At 36.5% G+C, this 21608-nt stretch overlaps 1 protein-coding gene across 2 annotated transcripts in view; it reads left to right on the top strand.

Annotated features, from left to right (window-relative positions):
* The first annotated feature begins 1251 nt into the window (after nt 1-1251).
* The window catches only part of LOC141348623 (dynamin-2-like), a 65896-nt gene continuing 45539 nt past the window's right edge, over nt 1252-21608 (top strand). For both annotated transcript variants that reach the window (XM_073852895.1, XM_073852894.1), the window contains exons 1-10: nt 1252-1470; nt 13488-13561; nt 15817-15966; nt 16219-16422; nt 16519-16617; nt 17538-17698; nt 20528-20670; nt 20863-20998; nt 21093-21160; nt 21257-21395. In XM_073852895.1, the coding sequence (XP_073708996.1) occupies nt 1310-1470; nt 13488-13561; nt 15817-15966; nt 16219-16422; nt 16519-16617; nt 17538-17698; nt 20528-20670; nt 20863-20998; nt 21093-21160; nt 21257-21395 (1335 nt within the window). In that variant the 5' untranslated portion in view covers nt 1252-1309. The remainder of the gene's footprint in view (nt 1471-13487; nt 13562-15816; nt 15967-16218; nt 16423-16518; nt 16618-17537; nt 17699-20527; nt 20671-20862; nt 20999-21092; nt 21161-21256; nt 21396-21608) is intronic.

Here is a 21608-nt window from a genome sequence, read left to right as displayed (position 1 = left end):
AATGAAATATACTGTTGTAACTCTACAATTCATAAAGAAGCAAAATATCTGGCAACCCTGTAATGGCTGTGCGGTGTTATTTTTACTGGATGAGTCTATTGTACAGAAATGAGGGTGGATGTACACTGAGTGTCATGCATTGCGGGTGGTGGGCCATAAAAACAAACTAAATTATGCACATACAGTAGCTAGCTACAACATATAGATGTACAAAACTATTATAGTTTGCTTTTAAAGTATGAAAACATTTCTAATTGTATATATGATTTAGCTGTTTGTTTTGAAATTAGCATATGGTGCCCTATATCCGTCTTATCGCTGTTTTAATTCTCAACTTAAAAGGTCTATGGAAAACTAATTTAACTTATATTATATTAATGGTTTTCTACAATTTTCAGCTTTTTTAAGTTTTGACTTTTACTGATTTGAATCGTAAGAGTGACCACTCGCATTTGAGGTTTGCGTTTGTCTACCTTCAGCTATGCTTTAAGTCGTTCAGATTGTGGAATGAAAAAGAAGGACAGTGGCTCGGGCACGCGCTGCACGCCTCTAGTAGGCTAACCTACGTCACTTTTTACTTTTTCAACTGGCTTCTGATATTTTTTTGTATTTTTGTACCTTGTACATTTATGCGTATTACGTAATAATCAAAAAAGCATATTTTTTAATAGAACCAAATCTGTGCCTCCAGATTCTTATTAGAGGAGTGGCGTCTGCGCGAGCACGCGCAAGCGCACTCAACGAGCGGACAGTTGGCTGTCAGGTCTCGACCACAAGTTGAGTTCAGGACAAACGAGTGGTTAAAACAGGCGACTTCCATTGGAGACTGGAGCTCATGTGGCTTGTTTATATAGTTTCTTTCGGTTCGTCGTGTATAGAATACAAGGTGTGTTTTTAAGTTCAGTCACTGCTGCTCACGACAGCGTCCAGCACTGTTACACGAGCGCCGTTACTCTCAACTGCTGAGTCTGTCAGGACCAAACGCTTGAAAAAACTCATTTGAGGTAATTAAACTAACTGTAATTTACAAACATAACTGGTTAGGATATTCATTACGTATACTTTGTACAGACATAAACTTTGTGTTTTTTAAGTTTTAATGCGCAGTGTTATTTTAACGTTAGTGGTTTTGCATGTCATCAGTTTTTGATTGAAATAACGTTACTATTTCTGGAAAAAGAAAACTTCCCTTATTTGAATTTCCCATGTTGTTTTCTCTCTCTTAATTTGAATATTTTTTAACATAGCAAAGGGGGTTTGTCTGCTGAGCCCGGTGGTTTGTGCGCCGCATCCTCGCGGCTCCGTAACCATGGGCAACCGGGGGATGGAGGAGCTCATCCCGCTGGTGAACCGCCTGCAGGACGCCTTCAGTGCCATCGGTCAGACCTGCGACCTGGACTTGCCGCAGATCGCGGTGGTCGGGGGTCAGAGCGCAGGCAAAAGCTCTGTCCTGGAAAATTTCGTGGGCAGGTATGACACCAGCATAACTAGACACTACAGTTGGGTATTATAATTAATAGTTCAGTTCATTGTACAGGGATTTGCTAAGAAGTTATTATTGGTCAAACAATGTGGGGTTTTCAATAAACGGTAGATATTAGGCTGACTGAAGGCTCATATAGACGTAGACCTATCAAAATTTCATCAAAAGGGGAAAAAAATGTTTCATGGCCATGTGGGCATAGTTATTGGCCGGTGGTGATACATTTATAATGGACTGATTAATCGGCTAGTGATGTTGAATTGAGTCACTTTTCTGCAGAGGCACTCTTCTGAACTGTATAGCTGAAGCAGGTGCAGATGGTCTCATCTGTAGTCGGGAGCAGTCACTACCTCTTCCTCCATCTGTCTAATGGCCTGCCAAGCTAGTGTCCGTGAGCCATGCAGAATCTGAAGATTGCCTTCATTTTCTCTGGACTATACGGATCATTAAAACAAGCTGCAATGTATTTTTCTTTTCTTTTTTTTAAGATTTTTTTTTCTGAATTTTATCCCTTGTTAGATTTAACACATTTTTCCATCATTTATATTTGTTAAGGAAAGCCATTTCAATTGTCAGTTTTAGCCTGATGTGCTATAAAAGCATCTACAACTTTCTGAACTCAAAAATTAGGTTATAAAAAATTAGTTTTTGGCAAATAAACTTTATACTAACAGTAAGCTTTGCTCAAAGTAAGTGTAATATTAAAATACACACACACACACACACACACACACACACACACACACACACACACACACGCATGTTGGGTTTACATGTTTTATGGGGACATTCCATAGGCGTAATGGTTTTTATACTGTACAAACCGTACTTTCTATGGCCCTACACCTACCCTACACCTAAACCTAGCCCTCACAGGAGATTGTGCACACTTTTACTTCCTCAAAAAAACTCATTGTGCATGATTTATAAGCCTGTTTCCTCATGGGGACCTGAGAAATGTCCCCACAAGGTCAAAATCTACTGGTATTCCTATCCAAATGTCCCCACAACGTGATGAATACCAGGTACACACACACACACACACACACACACACACACACACACACATGTTCCCACTCTATATGTGACCCTGGACCACAAAATCAGTCATATGGGTCATTTTGTTTGAAAGTGAGATTTATACATCATATAAAAGCTAAAAAAAAATACTTTCAATTGATGTATGGTTTGTTAGGATAGGACAATATTTGGCCGAGATACAACTATTTAAAAATTTGGTATCTGAGGGTGCAAAAAAAAAATCAAAATATTAAGAAAATCACCTTTAAAGTTGTCCAAATGAAGTTCTTAGCAATGAATATTGCTAATCAAAAATTACATTTTAATTTATTCACAGTAGGAAATGTACAAAATATCTTAATGGAACATTCATTCACGTTCATCTTCAGAACATAAATTAAAATATTTTTGATGAAATCCGAAAGCTTTTTGACCCTTCATAGACAGCAGCGCAACTACGTTCAAATCCCAGAAATATACTAAAGGCATTGTTAAAATAGTCATGTGACATCAGTGGTTCAACCTTAAAGTCCCCCTGAAATCAAAATTAAAGTTTTTTGGCTTTTAGTATGAATATATTAGCCTTAAGGTTATCTATAAGCCAGTGTGCTGCAAAACAAAGACAGAATTCGCGTTTACAAGATATAGGCATTCAAAACTTACAGTCTCGTCACTTCCGCCAATATAAATCAAGGATTTGGATGATATCACCGTGCACTTCAGTTTCTCATGAAACGTTCTGTCCAATCAAATACTCTCTAGAGTCCGTAATGTCCCGCCCCCTACACAACAGATCATATGCGCTCATATGTACGGACGGCATGTATTAAACTACACAGCCTCAGCATGATTATGATCACTATTTCGTTTTAGCAAGTTTCATATTGAATCTGTGGGGTAGTTTATTAGTCTGTGGCTGTCATAAGCTTACAAATGTGGCTTTACCGAGCTCAACGGCACTTGCCCGAGCAGATATTCATGGAACGCTATAGGCTATTTTAAATAAGTGGGCGGGGCTGGGCGATATGTTTTTGTTTCAGTTTAAAGTACGTCACCACATAGAATAACGCTGCGTGTTTCAAGGCACTTCAGTGGGGTTGGGGGGTAATTAATAATGAATAATAAAGATAATGAATTTCAAACGAAATTGACTGAACCAATCATGTTTTTATTAATATAAGTAGCCTACATATACATATAATTTTATATAATATAGAAGTTACGTTAGGCTATTTTTATACTTCAAACTGAAGTTAATGAACCAATCATATTTTTATTAACAAGTACATATGCATATAAATTGATATAGCCTAATACGTAGGCTACAGAAGTATTATTTTGAACACGGTGCCTTCTTAAAGAAGGACGAGACCAACTTGTTGGTCTGTACTGTCACGGTGTTGGTAGAGTGTAATTTGCTGCTAGCAACATAATGTTTATCGTTAAAAAATAAACAGTTATACTGTAAATGCAGTTAGAAAACGTGAGAAACACCATAATAGCGACCATAACCAGATACTAATTGTCATATTTTTACGTTTTTAGTCTTTCTGCAATCTTTCTCTCACTGTGGGAGATTGAATGAGTTTCAGTAAAGACTGCATTCAAGAAATACGATAAAAAAAAAAGTATGCTGAATGCAATTCGTTGCCTTGTGTTTTTTAAACACTATTTTCATCTTTTCTATTATGTCAAATGCCATTTTTGCTTGCCTTTTATAATATTCAGTTATGTTGTATATTTGAATATCATAAAATAACACGAATAAATTACTTTTTTCTTATTTAACATTAAATCGTTAAATCAAAACATATAAAAAAGAGAGTGTTTGATCATGTCCAAATACACATTCAAATGTATTTTACCTTAAATATCAAACTAACTGTAATATAAATACTATATTAGAAAATGTTATCTTTTAAATGGTCAGGATCATTATTGCACATATTATTTAGTACAAAAAAAAGCCTCCTCAAATATTAACTAAATAGAACTGAACTATATATTACAATTATTTAATTGAATAAAAGTTACGTGTTTGGTCACATTTGACTGCCAAAAAGTATGAGAACATATTAATTATGTCTCTTTATCACTGCCCAGATTAAAATGCGATTGTAAAGCGTATTCAGAGAAGTTATCAATACACAATCAATGCACATGTGTTAATAATTTCTCGAAATTGCTGCAAATATAGTAAAACTGCTGTCTATCCTATTTAAACCCATTCAAACACATTAGGTGCGTTCGACTTCATGCAGCGCTGCGCAGACCGATCGGCGGCTGACTTGAAGTAGTGCATGCCGGTTAGAAATTTTGTCCAACTTGAACCGGCGCCGACGCCACGTGACGTTCACGTGTGGCATCAAAGTAACGCGAGAGCGTTTCGAGAACAGCCGGCTTGCTCAGCCAGCGCAACATTTCAGAAGGGACTGCGCCAGGCTGTGATGACGTCACAGCTTCTCATGATTGGCCACATTCACCACATGACGATGATCACGCGTGTTTCGTGCATAACAAATCAATTTGCATGCCATTTCGTAAATAGTTTACGATCTTTTGACTGCAGTACATTTTATTCCCTTAAATTCTTTATATTGGATTTATGCATAAGTTTATTATTGTACTTTTTTCATACAGACCACTTATAGTATTCAGCTGCATATTTAAGTAATATTTTTTATGGAATAACTAAAATGTCACAGACATTTAATGTAATGTGGTCAACACTGATTGATGCTGAAATCTGTAGTTGCTGCTTCACTTGCGTGTGCTGCATTTCTTCCAACAAAAAAGGTATTTCTATAGCTTCCAATTCATCTGCAATAAAGTAGGCAAACGCCACGTGATCTGCCATGTTTGAGAGAGCAACGAGATCTCCAACTTGTCCGACTTGACGGCTCCGTTTTCAGCTCCTCCCCGACTGCTTTCGGCTAATCTCGCCGATCGGTCTGCGCAGCGCAGCATGAGCTCGAACGCACCTATTGACAGCGCGGAGTTGTTTGGAACTATTGGGCGCTCTACGAACCACGTGACCGCGCGGCGGCGAGATCAAAGCGTGTCGTAACTCTCTTTCTCTATGGCTCTGGGTATATCTAAAAAAAATAAATAAATAACAAGATGCTGCAGCCAATGAGCAGCCGGCTGGCTGCAGGATGACTCAACCTCGCTCCACGGACAGTTTTTTATGTTTTATCAGACAATAACTATTTAAGATTTTGCTTCAGTATAATTTGCGGGACAATTAGAGCGGGATTCGGGATTCGGGACAGCAGCTTAGATTTCGGGACTGTCCCGAATTTTTCGGGACGTCTGGTCACCCTATGTGGAACGGTTGGTAGTGCCGATTGTTTTTTTTTTGTCATATCTCGGACCCTAGGCTGACCAGAGAGACGCGGTTTTTTCACAGACAATTTATGGGGCAGGCAGCGAGCGGATCGTGAAGAAAGCTCAGCTGAATTTGACACTTTATGTTTCAGGCTAGAAATCGCTGATACAACCTTTAAAGGTCCACTGAAGTGCCTTGAAACACGCAGATGTGGTGACGTACTTTAAACTGAAACAAAAACATATCGCCCAGCCCCGCCCACTTATTTAACCAGACAATTTATGGGGCAGGCAGCGAGCGGATCGTGAAGAAAGCTCAGCTGAATTTGACACTTTATGTTTTAGGCTAGAAATCGCTGATACAACCTTTAAGCCCCGTTCACACTAGCAGGCTGGCGATGAGGTCGCTAGTGGGCGTGCTTAGTAACGTCATTTAACAGACGTTTTTATCCAAAGCAACTTTAGAAACAAAGACAAGCAGGTTACAATTCATTTTAATGCAGTTAATATTATTTTTAATATGGTACGTTTATTTGCTATCTAATCTTTTATGATTTTGTCTGTTGTCATACAATTAACACATTTTGGTTTTGATTTATGGTAATATCTAATTTATATCATATCAGTTCATTAAAAACCTACTTGGAATCCCCACGATATCAGCCACCCCTTTCCATGCCTCATTTTTTAAATTTATGTCCCTGTATGTGTCTTTGGCACGCATTCACGACACGAGTGTACCATGACGCATGAGAACCGGCTTTCTTCTTTTTTATATTTTTATATATTGCTTCATATTATGACCCCCTTTAAGAGTACCTCTAAGGCGGTTTCAAGTCTTTAATCATTTTATATTTTCTTTGCTCAAGAGGTGCTCACAGGATCTTCTCTTTGCACGCTGGTTTCCGCATGGAAAGACTGTGCCTGTCCAACAGGAAGCTGTGATTGTTAGTGAAAGCTATTGTTTGCTCAGTGTATATCAGTTTGGTGAGCTGAAGTGAACTGGATATCGCCTGCTTAAGATAAGTGTGCCTGCCCAAGCTGCTTGCTTATCTAAGACTGAGGCACTGAAACGCTCTGACCATCATCAAAAAAATCTCGGTCAGTGTGTTGAGTTATTGGAGACCCAGTTTACTTTTTTTGTAATGATTCTATTATATTCTTTAAAGTTTATTGTATAAAACATTTTGTGTTGACCAAAGATTTTAAGTTCTGTTGGTGGAATCACACATACTGTAAATAAAAATTTAGCCATCCCTGAAACAAACTAAGTGATCTTGCACATGCAATATTATTTATCTCTGAAGCTGTAATACAATATGATGACGACGATGACAGGTATAACTCATGTGTCAATGATGTGTACTTAGCTAAATATGCTCATTGTATGTTGTGTACATATGGTGGTATTTTTTAGAACTCACAAAGAGCTTATAAAATGCATGAAGAAGTCACAACATTTAGATGTCTTTGGTCCATGTAGCTTTCATATTTTAGTTAAACTGCACCAGAGTTTAAAGTCCTCATGAAATCAAAATTGCATTTTTTTTGGCTTTTAGCATTGATATGTTAGCCTGAAGGTTATCTATAAGCTAGTGTGCTTCAAAACAATGACAAAATTTGCATTTACAAGATATAAGCATTCAAAACTTACAGTCTCTATCTTCCGCCAAAACAGATCAACGATTGTGATGACATCAGCCTGCACTTCAGCTTCTCATAAAACCTTCTGTCCAATCAAATGCTCTCTAGAATCTGAAGCGCCCTGTCCCCTATACTATAAATAGACGCTGAAGCTGTGGCTGGAATCAGTTGCTTGTTCACAGGATTAGTATTTTCTGTACAGTGAAAGGCACGTAGTGCACTTTATAGGGGATACTGAATGATTTGCACAGTGTAAATATGCTTTCCATTGGGACAAAAGAAGTCTGGTTTCACACATTGTCACTTGAATTGCTGTAGAGGACACAGTTTGCTCTGGTCCAGAGACAAGATGGCAAGAGCGGATCATATTCGTGAATCGGCGCAGACCACAAAATGTATTGCACCATTTGAATTCTACAAAGAATGCTGTATTTTATTTTAATGTTGATCAGTTTATGGCTGTCACACACTGTCAAATGCAGCTTTACCTTGGTCTTGGTCTGCTTGTTTAGTGCTCACCAAGATTCAAACGGCAGCATTTACACATATTCAGATGAACTACGCTAATAGATTAATCACAACAGAGTCTGCTTTAATCAAGCTAAACCTGCCAAGTGTGAACTTGAAATTTTGTTCAAAATGACAGACATCTCTAGTTTATGTATGCCAGATCTCTCTAATCATTTAGTGTATTTGAACCCTGCCCTTCTGCAATCAACTTGCAAGCTCATATTTATTTTTGAGTTCAATGCCCACCTCTCAAAATTCTATCAACAACCAATGGATAGAACCCCAAAGTCCCTGGCCAGTGGTCAGTAATCAGTTGCATTAGGATATATATCACAATACAGAAGAAAATATCTGTTGCTGCAATAGATCTCCCATAGCTAGATCTCCTAGGTATGGCTTGCACTCAAACATTCTCAGCTTAAGTTGATAATGAGTCCGGCATCTGACTCTGAAAGAGAAGTAAGTTTAGTGGTGGAATCACATAACTCAGGATGATGTATTGCTATGCTAAATTTCCTAAATTAAGTGGTATCTGGAGAATGGAAATTCTCAACTTAACAAAAGTATAAGTTTTCTTCCATAAAACAGATGGGACAAAATCATGTTTCTCCACACTTCAGATCAATTTTACCAAACAGTGGAATAATTAGAGTCTTTTGCTTTTGTGTTTTCTTCTAATCGGTTGATCAACTAAAAAGCTGTATTGACTGAAATTGTACAGGTACAGTTGAGGTCAAAAGTTTACATCGCCCTTTCAGCATCTGCAAAATGTTAATTAATTGACCAAAATAAGAGGGATCATACAAAATACATGTTATTGTTTATTTAGTACTGACCTGAATAAGATATTTCACATGAAAGATGTTTACATATAGTCCACAAGAGCAAATAATAGTTGAATTTATAAAAATGACCCCGTTCAAAAGTTTATATCCCCTTGATTCTTAATACTGTGTTGTTACGTGAATGATCCACAGCTGTGTTTGTCCTGTACAGTTGAACTGTCTGCTGATCTTCAGAAAATTCCTTCAGGTCCCACAAGTTCTTTGTTTTTTTTTGTGTGTATTTTTGTGTATTTGAACCCTTTCCAGCAATGACTGTATGATTTTGAGATCCATCCTTTCACACTCAGGGACTCATATGCATCTATTACAAAAGGTTCAAATGCTCACTGATGCTCCAGAAGGAAAAACGATGCATTAAGAGCTTTTGAACAGAATGGAGATATAATAGTAATAGTTGCATATAAGTCCCTCAGTTGTCCTCAGTATGAAAAGATGGATCTCAAAATCCTAAAGTCATTGTTGGTAAGGGTTCAAATACACAAAAATGCTGAAAACCCCCCAAATTTGTGGTACCTGAAGTATTTTTCTGAAGAATAGCAGGCAGTTCAGGACAAACAAGAGACTCATGAACAACTATTACTAAACACAAAAACATAGCTGTAAATCAGTCAGGTAACAACTTTTGAACAGGGTAATTTTTAGAAATTCAACTATTATTTTCTCTTATAAATAATTAACATTTGGCAGATTCTGATAGGAGGATGTAAACTTTTGACCTCGTCCATAGTTTGTTTCCTTTGAATGAAATTTTTGTGAAGTGAAGTGGAATCATTGATGCACCAGAATGAACTTTCACGGTGCAGTCATACGATGGCCTACATAGAGCTCATGCACAAGAAATAATGAGTACACGTATCCATAGCAATGAGTTATATATGAATGGAGCAGAGCAGTGCACCCTCAGCCATCTGTTATCTCAGTATCACTGCCAGTCAGTGGAACACCAGAGATGCCTGGAGAAATGGGTTAGTGAAATTAGATCTAGAGGAAGCATAGTGCTTGGGTTTAGTAAAACAAGTAGTTGATTTTGACATGAGCAGTAGATGACATCTAAAAATGAAGAGAGAAAATTTAGCTGATGGGTTTGGAATCTTTCTTTTAAGGAACTTCCCAGGTTTTCACTCTGGTTTACATTACATTTGCATTTATAAATTTAGCAGACCGTTTTATTCAAAGTGATTAAAAAATGAGGAACACAAGCAATTCATTCAAAGGAGAACATATAAGAATAATGTAAGAAGTGGAGCAATATAAGTTTAGAAGCTGTAGAAAATACCAAAAGTACTGAAGGGATAGTTCACCCAAAAATATACTGTCATCACTTACTTGCTTTCAAATACAAATGAAGAAATTTTTAGTCAAATCAAATATTTTTGTCTGTCCAGTCAAAGTTTCACCGTAAATTTGACACATCAAAAAGTTCAGAAAGAAATTGTAATAGTAATCCACAGGAGTCAAGCAGTTTAATATAAGTCTTCCGAAGAGATGCAATTGCTTTATATAATAAACAGATTTAATCTAGGCCTTTATTCATATATAAACAGTGACCAATGCACATCAATTATGGTAAACGTTGCTAATTATGGAAGCTTATACATGCTTACCATGTAGCTTCTTGCATGTCAAGCAAGCATGTTTCAATGGAAGCCTGTTTCCACTACTGAATAAAAAATAAAAAACGGTAATTGTGACTTTTTATCTCACAATTCTGGCTTTTTTTCCTCGCAATTGCAATATTTGTATCTTACAATTCTGAGAAATGAAGTCAGAATTGCATGATATAAACTGGCATGTTTTTATCTCGCAATTCTGACTTTATTTCTCTTAATTGTGAGTTTATATCATGCAATTCTGACTATAACTCGCAATTGTGAGAAAAAATGTCTGAATTGTGAGTTTATATCTTGCAATTCTGACTTTAAGACTCACAATTTTAAGTTTATATCACGCAATTCAGAAAAAAGTCAGAATTACGAGAAAAAAGGCAGAATTGCGAGATATAAACTTGCAATTGCGAGGAAAAAAAAGTGAGAATTGTGAACTTATATCTCTCAATTTTGACTTTATAACTCAAAATTGCAAGTTTATATCACGCAATTCTGAGAAAAGAAGTCAGAATTGCAAGAAAAAAGGCAGAATTGCGTGATATAAACTTGCAATTGTGAGGAAAAAAAGTGAGAATTGTGAACTTATATCTCTCAATTTTGACTTTATAACTCAAAATTGCAAGTTTATATCACGCAATTCTGAATTTATAACTCACAATTTCAATTTTATATTACACAATTCTGACTTTATTACACAATTGTGAGCTTATATCCTGCAATTCTGACTTTATATCTCACAATTCTAAGAAAAAAGTCAGAATTGCGAGTTTATATCTCACAATTCTGGCTTTATTTCTCTGAATTACGAGTTTATGTCTCACAATTCTGGCTTTATTTCTCTGAATTACGAGTTTATGTCTCACAATTCTGAAAAATTCTCAAAAAGTCAGAATTGTGAGATAAGTCGCAATGAAGATTTGGTGAAATGGGTTTTCAATGGAGGCACAGAAATCTTTCAGTGCGATTAAAAATATAATTATTTATTTGTGTTTGAAAGATAAATGAAAAGTCTTTTATGTTTGAAATAAAATAAGGGTGAGTTAATGGTGACAGAATTTTAATTTTTAATTGAATGTGTCACTGTATGATTTCATATTATGGAAAAGAGCTGGGTGAGAATTCTTCTAAACATCCACAAAATGATTTATGAGTAGGAGCAAATGATGTCTGAATGTTGCCTAAACTCTTTTAATCTTTCAATTATTTCTTCAATTGTTTATTTGAATCTTGAAATGCTCAGTTAAACAACCACTGAAATGTATAAACATTCATACTATGTTACACACAGGCACAGTGCTCAATTCTGCATTACATGTGTGTTTACAACAGTAATGCATGCTGGGTACTGGGGGAGGGACAGGATGAAATAAGCGGATAGTGAAGAAGAAAGCAAAGAGAAGGGGGAGAGGATGAGGCTGGAGCATTTGAGTCAAGAGGGGCTTTGTTGAGGGAGTTAGAAAGTGGAGGTCAAGGGTAAGTATTGGGAATGACTGGGAATGTAAAGGACATTGTTGAAGAAGAGTGAGCCATGTGTCAAACACACAGATGACTCACTGATTGGGTTCGAGTTAAATTCCACAGGCTGGCTTGCTAGTTCATTTACAATGGTTTCTTGGCTAATATACAGATGAGTTAGACACAAAGTTCAATACTTAGGGTTGGTTGTCTGTTCAAATATGTAACCCTAGTTACCCTACTGTAAGTATGAGGAATATTAATAGTCTTTTTGCCTTAGCAAACACTACTAACAATATGTAGTGGCCTACTAGTAGTATATCTGCAGGGGTGATATATTTTTGAAGGCCACTTACTGTTTAATGACCCAGAAGTCGCTGGGTTTTATTGTTTGGCTTTTTGGTTAAATGCCTGAAATAAGGTCTGTGGTTAATATTAGCTTCAAATATTTTCACTTTAATTTTATTTATTCTAATGTAAAGCTCAGTGATGGTGACACTGAAGTTATATGGCTGTGGTTTAGTTCATTTATAGCCTATGTTTAGCTTTTTACTTATACTGATTGTATTTATGTAACATTTATAATGATGAACAAAACATGTAAGAATCATAATTGTTTTGTTGGTCTCAGAGCTTACTAGATTTTTGTCGATGGAAACTTGGTGACGCTGCTTCCGGGTTGGCCTGCAAAATACATAATCACGGCAGCAGCAGCACTTCAGATCGAGGATGGTTTTACCTGCATCCTGCCCTTCTCCCTGGATGCCTTTAACTAGGTCTAATCCAGTGGGACTTCCCCTCTATTTTGGGCAATAGTTCTGTTTTAGATCTGCGCACACCCTATTTCCACTATCATTTTTTATCTTCCAGTGACTTTATCTCTAGCCCGGGATTTAACAGATCAAATTGAAAACACATTTTTCCATGGAAAAGATTTTCCCATCATTGCCTCTTTCAAAATAGAGTGGATAAAGAACAAAAATCAAATTGTTTATAAGACAACCAGGTCCACAACTGGAAGCTGGAAGCAAACTGGAACAAATAGAGTTATGATGATGTTTACACTGTTTGGTGTAATCAAACCACGGTTGGTTTATTTAGAAATAGCTTAGCACTTTAAACATGGGTAGGGGGTATTTTAACATCACCAGTAAAGAATATCACTGATCCAGATGCAGTTCCTTTACTTTAGACTGTTTTATTTATAGAAAGCACTCTCTGAGAGTCCTCTGCACGTAGATGGTGAAAATTAACTGTTTCTGGATTATGAATTCAATACTTTCTGAGTATTTAAAGCTAAATTGTCTCACAGCTCATTTGAAAACGTACAGGCCAGTACAAGTTGATTGTAAATGTGCCATAAATATCAGAGTGTGAGGGTCATGAAGGGTGGGACGAGGTTTATAGTTTCACTGTAAGACTGGACTAGACCAAGTATGCAGTGACAGAGTCTCTGGCACTGTGCCTCAGACAGGGACTGTGTCAGTGTATCATGTGAGGCAAGTTATACTTTGGCTTGCACTAGGATTTGCCTACCTATTGTATGTTTCTTAAATAAAATCTTTTTTGACATAATGGTCAATACTGTCTTTTCAGAGATTTCCTGCCAAGAGGCTCAGGAATTGTTACAAGGAGACCACTTGTCCTTCAGCTCATCAGTTCAACTACAGGTATAAGCGACACACACACATACACATATTTTAGTTGTAGTACTCAATTAGATATCAGCTACAGTATTAACTCTGAATAGCTCAATATATTTGGATAAAGTGCTTTGCAAAAGTATTCATACCCCTTCATTTTTTCCCCCGTTTTATTTTGCAGCCTTATAACTCACTTCATACACCATCATGACAAAGTAAAAAAAAAAACACACAGATTTGTGATAACTTTGCAAATGTATTAAAATAAACTGAAATAAGTACATTGCATAAGTATTCATACCACACTACTTAGTGGAAGCACCTTTAAATCCAAGTCTTTTTGGTATGATGCTTTGCACATCTACAGACATTTTCAGGTTTCTCCGGAAATGTTTGATTGGGTTCATGGCAAGCCCAGGCTGTGGCTCATTCAATGAGTTCATGTGACAACAGTGTAGGATACTATTTTTGGTTAGGCTTTTACTACAGTCCTAAACAAAATATAACAACCAGCAAACAATCTAAAATTAAAAACACCATAACGCAATAAAAATACACACATTCATCAAATATAAATATGTAAACCCTAAATAAAATAATGATCATAAAGTTAAAGCTGCATTAATTTTAATACATTTTAGGTCATTCCATAATTCCTTTTACTGACTGGCCAAAGGCTGATCTACATTTTATAAGTTGGTCTACAAGTATTATTATTTATTATCTTATTTTTTTTTTCAATAATGCCATGTCATTGACTTCTATTCAAAACCAGTTTAAATACAGACTCTATTGTTGTAGTAACAGATTGAAGAGTCTGTCTCCAAATAGTCACAGAATACAATAAATGTGGAAAAAAAAAATTGCATGCAACATAGACATCTTGTCTTCTTTAATGGATACACTGCCATTCAAAAGTTTAGGATCAATAGGATTTTTAATGCTTTTTTAAAGAATTTTCTTATGCTCATCAAGGCTGCATTTAATTGATCAAAAATACTAAAAAATAGTAATACTGTGAAATATTATTATAAAATAATGGTTTTATATTTTAAAATTTCAATTTATTCCTGTGATGCAAAGATTCATTTTCATCAGCCATTACTTCAGTCTTCAGTGTCACATGATCCTTCAGAAATCATTCTAATATGTGACCCTTGATCAAAAAAACTGTCTTTAGTAGCATGGGTATATTTGTAGTAATAGCTAAAAATACATTGTATGGGTCAAAGATATCGATTTTTATTTTATGCCAAAAATAATTAGGATATTAGGTAAAGATCATGTTCCATTAAGATATTTTGTGAATTTTCTACCGTAAATATATCAAAACTTAATTTGTGATTATTAATATGCATTGCTAAAAACTTCATTTGGACAACTTTAAAGGCGATTTTCTCAGTATTCAAATTTTTTTGCACCCTCAGATTCCAGATTTTCAAAGATTGTCCAAAATAGTCCTATCCTAGCAAAACCATACATCAATGGAAAGGTTAGTTATTCAGCTTTAGGATGTATAAATCTCAATTAAAAAAATGTAATGTTTTTTCGGAAACTTCTTTTTTCAGGATTCTTTGATGAACAAAAAGTTAAAAAGAACAGCATTTATTCAAAATAGAAATCTTTTCTACCAATATAAGTCTTTCTTACCACTTTTTTCCAATTTAACACATCGTTAGTGAATACAAATATTAAATTCTTTCGAAAAAACAAACAAAGTATGTTCCAACAAAATATAAGGCAACACATTGATAATAAATCAGCATATTAGAATGATTTCTGAAGGATCATGTGACAATAAAGTATTAATGATGCTAAAAATTCAGCTTTGCAACACAGGAATACATTTTATTTTAAAATATATTAACATAAAAAACTGTTACTTTACAGTGAAATAATATTTCATTTCATTTTTATCAAATAAATACAGCCTTGATGAGCATAAGAAACATCTTTAAAAAACATTAAATCTAAATTAACAAAAAATTATATTTGATTTTAGTAAGTCAAGTCCATTTTGGTAATATTCTGCTCTGGTTAGTTTTATAAACCATACTAGTTTCCATCTTTTAATAGCCATTATTATGTGGCCTATAGGAGTGTGTACACTGAACACTAGAGGGCAGTGTCTCCTGTGTTAAACAGAATCAATCAGCATATGGAAAGTGGATTTTCAAAAAGTCTTTTAAATTCATGCATTACAAACTGTTGAGCTGTCAGTTCCCTCAAAGCACTATCATCTTCTGATTTCTCTAATTCATGCTTTCCATTCTCCGCCACAGAGCATGCCGAGTTTCTGCACTGTAAAGGAAAGAAGTTTACAGACTTCGATGATGTCCGACGGGAGATTGATGCAGAGACAGACAGAGTCACGGGAACAAATAAGGGCATATCCTCCATTCCCATCAACCTTCGTGTCTACTCTCCAAATGGTATTATTGTCAGAAAAAGTGATTCGTTTATTTACATTAAAGCTCTTTTGCCTGCAAAGGCTGCATTTTACATCCACATTTTACAAAGTAATTTATTCCTATGATGCTAAAAACAATTGTGCTGCTTAATATTTTTTGGTCTCCTGTTAATGCTGTTTATGATTCAGAGAGATCTCATTTAGATTTTTCCTTCCAATAAGTTTCCCTGATAAAATATCTGTCTGTCTTTGTTTTCTCTTTATGTTTCTGTAGTTTTGAACCTCACTCTGATAGATCTTCCAGGCATAACTAAAGTACCAGTGGGAGATCAGCCCCCTGACATTGAATACCAGATCAGAGACATGATCATGCAGTTCATTTGCAGAGAGAATTGTCTCATCCTGGCCGTCACACCCGCTAACATGGATCTGGCTAATTCTGATGCACTTAAACTGGCCAAAGACGTTGATCCACAGGGTGAGTGGGAAAGAGGGGTTATGTCTGTACTCTTGGCAAACTGACATCATCATAATGTTTTGTCTTTCTTCCTGTTTCGCTCGATCTTCCTTTCAGGCCATCGCACCATCGGTGTAATCACTAAGCTGGATCTAATGGACAAGGGCACAGATGTCAGGGACGTGCTGGAGAACAGGTTACTGCCACTACGCAGAGGTACAGTGCGCATGTAGAAATGTGCTGTCAGCAGAGGCCCAATGCAGTTTGGTCTAAAACCTGGGCCACTGCCAAGCAAGTCTGCTGCAGGCTATAGTGGCTAAAACAGGGCCAGGTGCAGAGTCTTCATGCTTCCTGCTTCTGCCTTAATGCATTAGACACACAGAAGTCCAGCTGTGGAGCGGGTTAAGACACTCTAGAAATCCTATTCCTCAGTCATTTATGCAGATCGCAAACAGACTTTCTTGTAGTTGTAGGACATTGACTTATTCTTTTTTGTATTGGGGGTCACAACACGGCTGAATTTTCAATAAATCATATTTTCCCACCTAAAGCCTATAGTTCAAGAAAATTGAGCATATGCTCTGACTAGCTTTTTGACTCCTTATTGTCTAAAAATATTTAGAGAAGTCAACCATTCTCTTTAACCAATGAATATACATGAATTTCCTATAGTCTTCTATGATTTACTGGAGAAGGTATAAATGGATAGTTCACCCAAAAATGAATATTCTGTCATTAATTACTCACCCTCATGTCGTTCCAAACCCGTAAGACCTTTTTTGATAAGATATTTTTGATGAAATCCAAGAACTTTCTGACCTTGCATAGACAGTAACGCAACTAACAAGTTCAAGGCCTAGAAAGGTAGTAAGAAAATAGTTAAAATAGTCCATTTAACATCATGTGGTTCAACTGTAATTTTATGAAGCTACGGGAATACTTTTTATTCAGTATTTTTTTTAATCTCTCCATCCTAGTTAAAAGTTGTGGTACTATGCCAAACAAATATTTAAAAAATATTAAAGCAACTGTGTGTAAGTTCTGATTGTACACCCTAATTCTAATAAGGATTCATTATAAGAAGAGAACTTTTCCCCTCTACTCAATTTATTTTTGTCTCCCTGTTGTGGTTACAGGTTATATTGGTGTGGTAAACCGTAGTCAGAAGGACATTGAGGGAAAAAAGGACATCAGTGCAGCTCTGGCTGCAGAACGACGGTTCTTCAAGTCACATCCTGCATATAGACATATGGCAGACTGCATGGGCACACCGTACTTACAGAGGCTCCTCAATCAGGTAAGAGAATGAACTATGTATTTCAGACACAAAATACAGTTGCAATCGAATTTATTCAACCCCCAGAGGCAGTACTTTACAAATACAAGCTTTTCTGAAGATCCAGGACTTTATAAAAATGACATCTATAACAGATTACTAGCATATTAAAAGTGGTAATGTCAATATAAAATGTTATGTTTTTGAGCTCTAGGATTTTTAATAACACAGCTGTGTCCTAATTATTCAAGCCCTATTCAACATCACTGTTTTTAGTCACTTATTTGTATGGTGGTCTTAAAACACAATTAAACCTTTAGAAACTCTATTAGAAAACAGATTTAGCTTGAGCTGTTACACATACATACAGTTAGACCATGCATGTGCTAAAGTTTGAGTAGCATATATGGCAAAGTCAACAGAGCTCTCACAAAAGCTATAGAGAAGAAATCATTTTATTAGTTTAGAAAGTCTGAGGCTATATGAATATTTCCAAGATACTAAAAGTTCTCAGAGACACAGCTGGCAGCCTTATGTAAAATGTGTTTTACCAGAAAACATTTGAGGGTGTTGAACAAAAAATCAGAACAATGTACAGCCAAAGATGTGCAAGATGACCTAATGAAAGGATGAAAAACATTTCAATGCAGCGTATAAGGAGAACACTTGACAAGTATGGCCTTTATGTTGAGGCATCTTGCTGAATACCATTCTTGACCAAGAAAAACAAACAGGCCATCTTGAACATGCTACAATTAATTTGGATAGACCTGTGGACTTCTGGAAGAATGTTTTATGGAGTGATGTGACCAAACTGGAACTTTTTGGACTGCTGGATCAGCGGTATGTCTGGTGCAAAAAAGGCAAAACTTGTAAGCAGAAGAACACCATCTCCACAGTCAAACTTGGAGGTGGATCAGTCCTATTACAGGTGTGTTTTACTGTTGTAGGAAGTGGAAATCATGACTGTATGAAGGACATCATCGATTCTTTGAAGTATCAGGCAGTTTAGGCAAGAATTGTGATGCCCTTGGTGCAAAGACAAGTTGATGATCAGTGGACTTTCCTGCAGGTCAATCATCCCAAAGTATACATCCAAATTTACTTATGCTTGGTTCAGGGATCAGTCATAGAATGTTCTTGAATGGCCTGTTCAGTCTCCAGATTTAATTCTCTAAAAATATTTGGTTGAATTTGAGTGGCAAAGCTTGTTCAGGCGAGGAATGGTCTAAGGCTCAATCCCAATTCTACCCCTTACCCCTACACTTAGCCCTACCCCTCCGTTTGGCGCGTTCACGTGAAGGGGTAGGGGTGTCTCATTTCTCTTTTGGTTGGAGGGGTAGGGGTAAGGGGAAGGGCCAGATAGCCCTCCAAACGAAGATTTTTCAGGACCTCACTTCAAACGAAGGGCTAAGAGAAATTTCCAACATGGCTGCTCACTCGAGCAAGCAGACTCGTAAATATAAGTAAATTTTGCCTTTAATAAGGATTTTCATGACAATGTTTCATTATATGTATATTACCTTCAATCTTGTGTTTGTGTTTATGGTGTTGTTTTGTAAATAAACGTTTGCAAAAAAATCGCTAAAGTTTGCTAGCAGATAGCACTGATTGCACGATATTACAAAATATATTTTTATGTCATATACACTTGACTGCATGTTAGAAACATGAAAGACCAGTGGCACGGCAATTTGCAACGGTGGTGTAGTGGATGTACGCAGGTAACGTATATGGTGTATACACACTTTCACTTTTTAAATCCCCTCTGATGCGCATTATTCATTGTCCTGCATTCGCCAAAATCATGGCAGTCCACCACATCCAGTCATGTGAATAAATGTAAATATTCGCTCAAAACACCCAATAAAGGCAGTGATGATGCAGTCAGGACCGTGGAGCCGGCTTGCTTTGAAATGTATTTAATGATTGCGCCTAATGCACCTGCGCCCGCTCAGCGCACCAGTAATTTAAATCAGTACATAATAATAAAAACGATACCTTACAAATAAAAAGAAGCTGATTTTTACGATCAGAAATTTCTTAAACCAGTGAACCCCTGTAAACATTTTAGTCCAAGGATCCAGAAAACGAATGCGTTCAAATAGAAAGTTCAAAACGAAATTCACAAATGAAGCATATATACTTCTCCAGGCACCACTACACTGATTAGCAATTTGCCGCGCATGTGATAATGCGTTGTTTGTTTTGCTTATGGCCACATGTGAATGAACGGTGCGTACACCGTACATTTGTACTTATTGCAACATGACAACATTTTGACATCTTGGAATGAGTGATAAACATCTGCGCATGTCCTCTGACGTAACATTAGGAACTAGCGACAACCTATGATGACGTATCACAGTGTTGTAGTGGTGTCCCATTTCTTAGGGGAAATATTTTAGCCCTTCCCCTTTACACTTTGTTTCAAGGGACAAGGGGAAGGGGCGAGGGGTAGGCGAAGGGGTAGAAAATAGAATTGGGATTGGGCCTAAGATTGCAGTAGAGAGGTGACAGAAGCTTCTAAGCACTTCCAAGCAACGTTTATTGGTGGTTTTAAAGATTAAAAGATTCTGCAACAAATTTTACTTTGGGGGTTGAATAATTTTGAACATGAACGTTTAGAGCCAATTTGATATTTTTTTCATTACTTATTAACTTGCGTTCTTAGAATTACTCAAATGTGTATTAATAAACATTCTCCAAAATGTCTTGCAGGTCAAGGGAGTTGAATAAATTCAATTTTCAACTGTATGTCTGTAATACATAGTAGTGCACAGATTAAAAATGAAAAATTATACTATTTCTTCACTTTTTTCACTCCTAAATCCCTCTTCAACTCCCTAGCAACTCACCAACCACATTCGTGACACATTACCAGCATTGCGCAGTCGACTACAGGGTCAGCTTCTGTCACTGGATAAAGAGGCAGAGGAGTACAAGTGCTTGAACCCAGATGACCCCTCGCGCAAGACCAAGGCCTTAATGCAGTGGGTTCACACACACTGAGAATAAATAATCACGCACAGATAAACACAAATAAACATGGACACATAGACGCTAGTCTTTATTTTATTGCAGTGCAACATGATTTTTGTTTACAGCCTAAACAACAAACACATTGCAGATAAGATCTGTAAGATGCCACACACACAAACACATACTGTTCCTTTGTTGTCCAGGCTGATACAGCACTTTGGGCTGGATTTTGAGAAGCGGATCGAGGGATCTGGGGATCAGGTGGACACAGTGGAGCTTTCAGGAGGAGCCAAAATCAACCGCATCTTTCATGAGCGTTTTCCCTTTGAGCTGGTTAAGGTGATTTGTTAAAGAAAAATCGATTATTATTACATTCAGAGCTCTGAAATCAAAGCAAATGTTGATTTTTTTTGTTCATGTTCCACTACATCAGATGGAGTTTGATGAGAAAGAATTACGAAGAGAGATCAGTTACGCCATTAAAAACATCCATGGCATCAGGTACATGTCACTAGCATTTCACAAATGATTTAAAAGTCATTCACATAGAGTATTTTCTCCCTGTACTTAATTTTCTCTCCTCTCTTGCTGATTCAGGACAGGCCTCTTCACACCAGATATGGCCTTTGAAGCTATAGTAAAGAAGCAGATTGTGAAGCTTAAAGGACCGTGTCTTAAGTGTGTAGACATGGTGATTCAGGAGCTCATCAACACAGTACAACAGTGTACCAACAAGGTACAACATCCTCTTATACTGAGTGAATGAATGTGCATAGACACATGTAAGTCAAAGACTGTAATATAATGTTACAAAAGTATATCAAATGTTTCCTTTAAAGTCAACATGATTTTATTTGAGTTTAAAAGTTTGATTAAACAATCTTTAAATAGTAATTTGGCTGTTGGTTAAACTTTTCCTATAATTTGCAAGACCCAAGTGGACCAACAT

Source organism: Garra rufa, chromosome 13, assembly GCF_049309525.1.
Source record: "Garra rufa chromosome 13, GarRuf1.0, whole genome shotgun sequence".
Classification (NCBI taxonomy): domain Eukaryota; kingdom Metazoa; phylum Chordata; class Actinopteri; order Cypriniformes; family Cyprinidae; genus Garra; species Garra rufa.
The sequence above is the reverse complement of the archived record's forward strand: the minus strand, read 5'-3'. Positions and strand labels throughout refer to the sequence as shown.